Source organism: Heterodontus francisci, chromosome 3 (genome assembly GCF_036365525.1).
Source record: "Heterodontus francisci isolate sHetFra1 chromosome 3, sHetFra1.hap1, whole genome shotgun sequence".
Taxonomy (NCBI): Eukaryota; Metazoa; Chordata; class Chondrichthyes; order Heterodontiformes; family Heterodontidae; genus Heterodontus; species Heterodontus francisci.
Window position 1 is genome coordinate 127,532,341 of NC_090373.1, and position 9,084 is coordinate 127,541,424.

Here is a 9,084-nt window from a genome sequence, read left to right on the forward strand (position 1 = left end):
GATGCTATTATTACTACCTTTATACTCAGATCATTATCTGTATGGTGTGATACACAGCTGCACTCCCGAGCTATAGTGATGGCTGCACCACACACTGAGTTCAGCAACAAAGAAGCGCTGCATATATATGCTCGGACACACGCACAGAGCTCTGCTCTGCAGGCAGCTAATTCTTTATGTTAAAAGAAAGCAAACAGAAGCACCATCTGACAACTTAACATTAAAAAGATTCCACACAAGGTTTAGTAAGTTCCCAGGTAGTCAAACAGGCTGCTTGGAATTTTTTACAAAGCCCACTGCGAAACCCAAATGCTGTTACATCACAGGTGCTCTCACACGTTCCAGCGTCAGAGCATTCAGTGGAGCAACCGGACTCCTAAATTATACTAAAAGCAAAATACTGCGGATGCTGGAAATCTGAAACAAAAACAAGAAATGCTGGATTCACTCAGCATTATACTCACGCTTCTGTGCAACAGCATGTCAAACACTGTTGTGCATCAGTGAAAGAATGGTAGAGCCAGTCCCTGAGTCGTGTTCAAAATAAACATACTCTCAGATACAATCACACGCAGAAAAATAATGTTGGAAATATGAAATAAAATGAAAAGGTAAGTGGTGATTTGTTCGTGTCTATACCAGCTGTCAACAGTACTAACTAATGTTTCTCTTCTCAGTTGTTTCTAAACCTGCTGTATATTTCCAGCATTTCCTGTGTTTTGTTTTTAAATCTCGGGTTTATTGTTAGAGTTATACTGCATTCATATCTAACTCTCAATTTCAGACATGCAGCAGCCCATTTACATTGCTTAGCTAAAAGTGCAATTCCCCAGCCCAGGGTGGGAGCGCTGCACCTGAATGCTTACACATACGCACAACATTCCTTTTCCAGCAGTTAGTTTCGAACTGTTTCCAGAGGACAGGAACCTGTACTTCCTCCGCATTTAACTCAACTTCTGGTAGGTTAAAGCAACGTCACAAGAGTTCCATATGAGAACCCCCTGAGCTCTTGGTTGGTTCCATATAGCATCAAACTCGAGCAGTGGAAGACCGTCTCCTCCAAGGTTCCCACACTGCTGGGCTTTGGGTTTTTGGGTGGGCTACCCGATCAAGTGCTATATAACCATCTTTAGCATCACTGCAAAGCTTTTCCGCGACACTGAGGTTGCGTCTGTCGAAAGGTCACAGTCCTGAAACGTTAACTGCTTTTCTCTCCACAGATGCTGCCTGACCTGCTGAGTATTTCCAGCATTCTTTGTTCTTATTTCAGATTTCCAGCATCCGCAGTATTTTGCTTTTGTACCTTGAGTCTAGTCTGCGTTTACAGTATGCTGCAGCTCCAAGTCTCAGATTAATCGGTGCTCTTATTTTCCCAGCCATGCAGCATTCTGTATCACTGTGCTTCGTCCGGCTATATATCCAGCTGTCCTGACCAAGGAGAGAGTTTTGTGCATGGATTCACAATGCACCTCTCACTGTAGTGAACGTTTAAATGTTTAGAAGGTACTTGGAAAAGAATCCCCACTCTCCAAACTTTCAAATTACCTTCCGATAGCTTCCAAGTATGTCCGGCGGAGGCCCTGAGGTTTAAATGTAGTGGCAAACCAAAGCGTGTTAAAGTCCCCCGCCCCCAAGAGTGTCTGATCGCTTCTCTTTAGAGGGAGTTTGGCCTTTGCTGCAGATTGACACGAGAGGTTTAGTGTCGTGTTAAACAGAAAGAGGAGCTAGATCTCGCAGTACAAAGGCGCTCTCGGTGTCAGACTCAGGTTCGGTATCACTGTGTCTTATTACATTACAAAAAGTCTGACAGCTCCGGAGTGTCATTTGCAAACCAGATTGCACCGGAAATGGGAAGTGCTCAATATTGCAATTGAAAGTATAACTGTTGGTCTTTGGTTCGGCATCTGACTCGTCCTCGTGATCACTTTTATTTTGTCATTAGCAAAGTGAAGCATGTTCCATTTCCAGCGTAAATATTGGCGGAATGGATTTGGCAGGTACTGAGATCAACCGAGAACAAGCCTGACCCGATATCCAACCTGGGCCAGGGCCAGGGCTCTGCTTACTGTGGCTTGAATTGAGGGTTGGGAGGATTTGGTTGCATTTCGGGTTAAACTGTAGTCGATTCTGCAGTCCACAAGCAATGACAAGACTGCCGGAACGTGTTTCCAGTGCAGTCCGGGCCACTTGCATTGATAGCTCTAAAGCAGATCGCATCGGAAAGGCGAAGCGCGTCGGTTTGCAAATGACAATATGAAGTCCCAGTGCCGGCCTCTGGTCCGGTCTGAGACCCGTTCCCTGTCTCGGAAAGTAGTCTGGGATGCATCACACAAGAGGGAGGGGGAACAGTGCCTCCAGCAGCTGACGGAGGCGGATTGGGGAAACGCCAGCCTTTCCGAGACGGGCAAACTTGGGACGAATGGACGCTGAGACTGGCAGTAGTTCTCGCCGCTCTCTGACACTCCAGCGCAGGAGGTCTGACCAAAAGGGGCAATGTATGAAACAGAGCTGATCACACAGCAACAGCCCAGGCCGCCTCAATCCCTCGATAGTGCCCGTGAACAACTATGAACGGAATGGGGAATAGTTTTCACTACATTGTTACATCTGAAAGACCGTTTTTTAAAAGTTTAACGACCGTGAACAAACAGGGTTGGCCGAACTCGCCGAGTCCTTACAGCAGCTTACAGTTTTATCAATTACTAAAGATCGAGATCCATCCTGACCTGATCAGCTGGTCGCTCAGTGGATCCAAAAGCTCCTGCAGCAGGAAATTAAACACTTTTAAAAAGTAATCGGTGGTGAAATCGATACTGTAAATTAAATGAATTGAGAACTAAAGTCCACAAATGGTTAAAAAAAATTGTGTACGGGGAGCAAGTCGGGTGTGTTTCTTTCACACATAGACAGGAAGGTGGACGAAATGTGCTAAGAAAGTTGGAGCATGGATCACTTGTGAACATTTTTATTTCTCTTTGAACCCAATAGGGCAGCCACTCTGAAAGGCAGGGAGCTCTTGAGATGTTTGGCAGCTTTTCTCGAGTGTTTGTTAATGTTTCCTGGTATTGAATACACTTTCACTTTCTTTCTCCTCAGCCTTGCTGCTTTGCAGATTTACTTTGGTTTGAAGCTGCACGGTATCATCTCCTATCATTCCGCCTGTTATATTGGGGCAGACTCTGAAGCTCTCATGCTGTTCACTTTGCTGCTTTTGTTTTGCTTTCTATTTGCAGGAGCTTCTCTCTCTCTCTGCTCCTCTCCTCCTCCTCTCCTTCCGCGTGGTTGCCCTGCCTGCATGGCTCCAGAGCAATGAAAGAAATTCCCCACCAGGCCTGGGCAGCCAATCACCTGCCTGGGATGCTGTTCCCCGGCCGGGGTTGCCATGGCTCCTCCCATCAATCAGGAGGCGAGCAGCCAATGGGAGGCCGGGGCCGGCGCGCGCACAACCTCGGCTTCCCCCTGCTCGGTGCCGCCAATGATCCGAGCTCGGTGCAAGTTGTCAAAGGCTCGGCTCGTTTAACAAGTCAGATCACTCCGGCTGAGCAAGTCATGGCGACCACAGCATCTAATCATTACATTACGAGCGGCAACATCCTCACTTCCAACTCCATGGTGCACGCCGAGCCGGGGAGCATGCAACAAGGGACAGCCTACAGGGATGCACAGAAACTGGTCCAGAATGATTACATGCAAAGCAATGGACACCCTCTCAGCCACGCTCACCAATGGTTAACGGCTCTCTCTCACGCCGAGGGTTCTCCGTGGTCGGCCGGTGTGGCGGCCAGTCCCCTCGGCCAGCAAGACATCAAGCCCTCGGTGCAGTCGGGGAGGGACGATCTCCACAGCGGGGGCACCCTGCACCACCGGCCCCCTCACATGGTCCATCAGCACGGCAACCACCACGGGGCATGGGGCAACGGCACGTCAGCCCACATCCCCAGCATGGCATCCAACGGGCAGAGCCTCATCTATTCCCAGCCCGGCTTCACGGTCAACGGCATGATCAACCCAGCAACGAGCCAAGGCATGCACCATGGGCTCAGGGAACCTCACGAAGAACACCACGGGGACCATAGTCAACACCACCAGCAGCATCAACAGCACCATCATCACCAGCATCAGGGTCACGATCACTCGGACGAGGACACCCCTACCTCGGACGATTTGGAGCAGTTCGCCAAGCAGTTCAAACAGCGGAGGATCAAGCTTGGATTTACCCAGGCCGATGTGGGACTAGCTCTTGGGACGCTGTATGGCAACGTCTTCTCGCAGACCACTATCTGCAGGTTCGAAGCGCTGCAGCTGAGCTTTAAAAACATGTGCAAACTCAAACCCTTGTTGAACAAGTGGCTGGAGGAGGCTGACTCCTCGTCTGGAAGCCCCACCAGCATAGACAAAATTGCTGCCCAGGGCAGGAAGAGGAAAAAGAGGACCTCTATCGAGGTGAGCGTCAAGGGGGCTTTGGAGAGCCATTTTTTGAAGTGCCCCAAGCCCTCGGCCCAGGAGATCAACTCTCTGGCGGACAGTCTGCAGCTGGAGAAGGAGGTGGTCAGGGTTTGGTTTTGTAACAGAAGACAAAAAGAGAAACGAATGACTCCTCCCGGAGGAGCTCACCCCGGAGCCGAGGATGTATATGGGGCCAGAGACACTCCACCGTCACATCATGGGGTTCAGACTTCTGTACAGTGAATGATCACTTCTCTCACTTTTTGTTCCTTTTATTTGTTCTTTTCTTAACGAACAGCTTAAAACACTGGACTATCGTTACGATAGCACATGTTAATGATGTGTTTTGACCTATACAGAAGGAACTCGCAGGCAAATGGAGTGAGTATATAAATAATAACAGAGGCACTGATATACATACCTTTACAAAACTGTGGCAAAGAGACACAAAACTGCCTAGATAGAATGTGACCTGAAAGGCTGCTATAATTGATAATGTATAGATCCACTGTGACAGGCGGGGGCAAAGGGATTTTTTTGTAGGAAAGCAGAGGAGGATTTGGCCACGATCTGCAGTTTTGTTTGTTGGAGGAAAAGGCAAAAGGAGGAAAAAAGGAAATTCCAATACACTGCTCTCCGGTCTAGCCACAGTCCTAGCCATTTGCGGGTTTAAAAAAAAAATCTCAACCGAGTGGGAGATATTTCTCCTGGGCGCTGAATTGTATGAGACGAGAGGCTGTGTATGAGCAGAAAATAGGCTGTGTCAATCAGGCAGAGAGGGGCTCAGCTCGAACGACACCATTCTCTCCAAGATCTGAAGTTGGGAGCTGCGAAATAGCTAAACGGGATCAATTCACACAAACAAACAAAAAGTAAATAAATGAAAGATTAAATCGATAAATATCAGGCGCTTTAAAGTACTATGGATCACCGACTAAAAGTTTTATCCCTATGTTTAATAAAAACTTAATTCCGGTGGCAAGAAATGCAATACTTTTTTATACGACTAGACTATTACAAATCTGCTAGCTAGCGTCCGAACGCCTCCGAATTAGCACTGTACAATAATGAATAAATAAAAACTCAGAGTCAAAATGTTGTAGTTCCTGCCACATTTTTTTCGAAAAAGATATATTGCAGTATAAAACATTGTACTTAATAAACATGCGCCTACAATCTAACATAAAACAATTGACAGCCGGATATAATGAGACAAAAACCTTGTAAAACATGCCAGTACATTGCGCTTTCTTACAAAGAACATATCCAAACATTCAAAATTCTAGAAAAGATGTGTACATATTTGAGATATTTTGATGTGGTGATATGATTGTAATTTAACCGCAGTTATAGCGATTCCTAAAGACAATAAAATTTAGTGGTTAGAAAAACATTTAAAAATAAAAAAAAACACCGGGTCAGATAGGTTGATACAGAAAAAAAAAATCCTGAGACACGAAGTAAATTTGTGTCTGTTCGTTTAGTAACATGAAGTTGAACGTGGAGTACTTTGTTAGAACCTTTTATCATAGGTTTATGGAGAGCGGTTACCATGCACATCTTATACCACTATGTATATATGTTGCATATATTTGTCTTTTGAACTGAAGAAGAAAAAAACGTTATCTGAATGATTTTTTTCCTTGTATACATTTTTTCCATACTGCTGCCCAGGGAATTTTAATATCATTTTCACGTGGCCTGCCTCAATGTATTTATTTCTTTAAAAGAAGTTCTGGAAATTGTTTCTTCTGTAGCTTTAATTGATTAGATGTTCTATGTGGGATGTAAATTTTTCCGTTATGCTATTTTACCCCTTCTCTTGAAAAGATTGTTTTTGGTACATTTCAATGTGTCTTGTGAAGATAAAGGAAACAACGCAGAGTCCCTTATATATTTATGTTAAAGTAATATTTTATTACTTACATAAAACAAGCAATCGCACAATTTTGAAGTCTTATGTCTTGGTTTTGTGGGATATGACATTTCTGAGCGGGTGGCGAGAGCGTGCCGTTTGTCTTCCAAATCCGTATCATGGCCTCACTTTTATTATTCCAGTAAGGGTATGAGTATAATATTCATTTCCATAGACACGGCATTAACCTTATAAAGATAATCGGACAGATATTGAGAAACGCACACAAAAACATATACATATACACAAATGTTTACATATGCCTTATAAAATATGTTGATTTCGTAAGGAATATGTATTTTATTTACTTATGATGTGCGTATAAAACAGAATATGCTTTCAAATCATCATTTAGCACATTAGATATGTGTGTTTGAATGCTATAATCGCGCACACATATCGTCTACTTACTGAATCAGCTTTTTACATTTTAAAGCCTAAAACGTTAATTTGGTATATATTACATGATACATGGTAAATAATAGGAATCATACACATTTGGTAAATAGATATTGACTAAAATTGATATGCACACATTTTATATATGTGCCACATATGCTTATTATTTTAGATTATTGCATATTTGAACTAACATACCATAGTGGGCATTTCAAGTACAATCGTTTATCCTGCACGTGTTACCTCACCGGCGGTGTAAAACATATGGGTTTCTCGGATGCTAAAATATTTTATTCTACTGATGCATAGTTAAAATAACCGCTTTCAGCGTGTCTTTTTTCTGAATTGGCTGCAATATTTGGTAAATCCGATTTGTTTTGAGAATTAAAAGCTCCGATCGGCTGTCTGACTGGACACCAGTTCGCTCTGCGCTTAGTCAATATTACACGCGTACAGAACATATTCAGCTAAATTATCTTATCAATACAAAGAGAAATTTGACAGAAAGAAGAAGTGTTTTGTGACCACAAACGTGCTGATCGGGTGAAATGTTTTAGTTGGGTATGGATCCGGGTGCATTGTTCAATAGCTGCCACCACATCATCTGTAAGGAATGTGATTGCCCTCTACTGGCCAGTGGTCCACACAGGCTCACGATCAGGCGCCACTTTCCTCCAAAGCAGTTCAATTTTACCTGCTGGCCTTTACATAATTTGTTGATCTCGTAGACTGAGCATTTATTTAAAGTTGTGACCAGGTATCGTTACGACAGTTACCTAACGGATATGCTTTTTGCGGGGAAAGAAGTGGGTAAATTGGAGGGAAACTACAAATGTCCAATATTCTTTTCCCACTGAACATTTCCTTGCATTGTGGTTCCCGTTATATTGTTAAACTTTAGGAAAGTGATAACTATATCTATTAAGTGACTATGTCATTGTGGCTAATATAGAAATATGTTACTTCAGCTGAAATATTTTGACATAATAGATGCCCATTGTGAGTTACTCCAACCTAAACACAGCATGTAGGCGACTAAAATTGTAATGACTATTGAATAATAACAGAACTTTTAGTAAATACATTTTATTTATTTAATCATTACAAATTTAAATTCACAAACTTCTAAAAAAAATTATACTGACTTTCCAGATTATCCACCGTTCTTATTGTGAATGCAATCGCTACTTAAACGTTGTTCAGTTTGTCGAATAAGCCCCATCTCCTTCGGCGAATTTCCTGTATGTTGAATGTTTGATGTTCTAATCCACTTTTAAATTAGTTTCACACCAACAAGTGAAATGAAGACGTGCACAAAGAAAACTTGTTTTAAATGGATTAGCTCCTCCATCTAATGCAAAAGGGGTGTCTCAGGTGCGTTTCACTATTAAGAAGAATTATTAAATTAGGTTCACGTAACATACCCAATAACTTGTTTTCATATACTGTTTTGAAACACCATCTTCAGTCTCCCCCATCCACTGTGACAGCAAACTAAACTGGAGGCAACTTATAAAATTGGTTAACTTTAATTCTGTCTGTCTTTTTGAGTCATGCTGTAGATTTTCCCAGAGAGAAATTGCTTTTGACTTCAAGGCCGGATTGTGGAATGGACTAGTATTTATGAAGCAAGACCAAGTTAAAATAGTCATCTGACATATAATATAATTAATTTAATATAATATTTGCACTGTCGTGTTTTGCATTTTTTCAAATTAACGAGTATTATGCGCATGGAAGATTTATTTTCTGTTCCAAAAACTTGGTAGAGTGGCAGCGAGCGAGTTCCTTAAAAACAGGAACCGTTTTTACCCTTAAAAATTAATTTAATTAGAAAAAAATAAATACAATTGAAATAGATTCAAATAGAAAATTCATTCAAGTGATATCTATCGGGGTAAAATACATTTTGAGGCCAAATATTACCGTGTTGGAAGCTAAAATGTGCGGTAACCGAAAAAATATTGTGTTTTGTGAGGTTTCCAGACTTTTTTTGCTGGGTGGGGGGGGGGGGTGGAATTCCAGCAGCTAACATATATCAGATATTACAAATCTCTTCTTGCAAAAATGTCGAGAGAATTAACATATTCAAATACCGTCAGGATTTGAGTAAATTACAGTAAACAAATGTTCCCAATAATATCATTTTATTTATATATAGTGATAATTATAAAATTATTATTTTTTTAAACATTGCGATATTTAGATATTTATCAGCCAGGATGGCATACCTCAATGCTATTAAGTTTTACAATCGTTATCAATCTTTAACAAAGATATATTGAATATACGACACTTGTGATTGTATGCGTGCTGGTGCCCGG

The 9,084-nt window shown here is 42.2% G+C and overlaps 1 protein-coding gene across 1 annotated transcript; it reads left to right on the forward strand.

The window, feature by feature from the left end:
• The first annotated feature begins 3,534 nt into the window (after window positions 1-3,534).
• On the forward strand, window positions 3,535-4,689 carry pou3f2b (POU class 3 homeobox 2b). Its single transcript, XM_068018693.1, has one exon. The coding sequence runs from the start codon at window positions 3,550-3,552 to the stop codon at window positions 4,687-4,689; it is 1,140 nt and encodes a 379-aa protein (XP_067874794.1). The 5' UTR covers window positions 3,535-3,549.
• The last annotated feature ends 4,395 nt before the right edge of the window (window positions 4,690-9,084 follow it).

Bases quoted from the DNA above. Each gene is read 5' to 3' on its own strand.
- pou3f2b (XM_068018693.1), top strand. From the start codon at position 3,550: ATGGCGACCACAGCATCTAATCATTACATTACGAGCGGCAACATCCTC.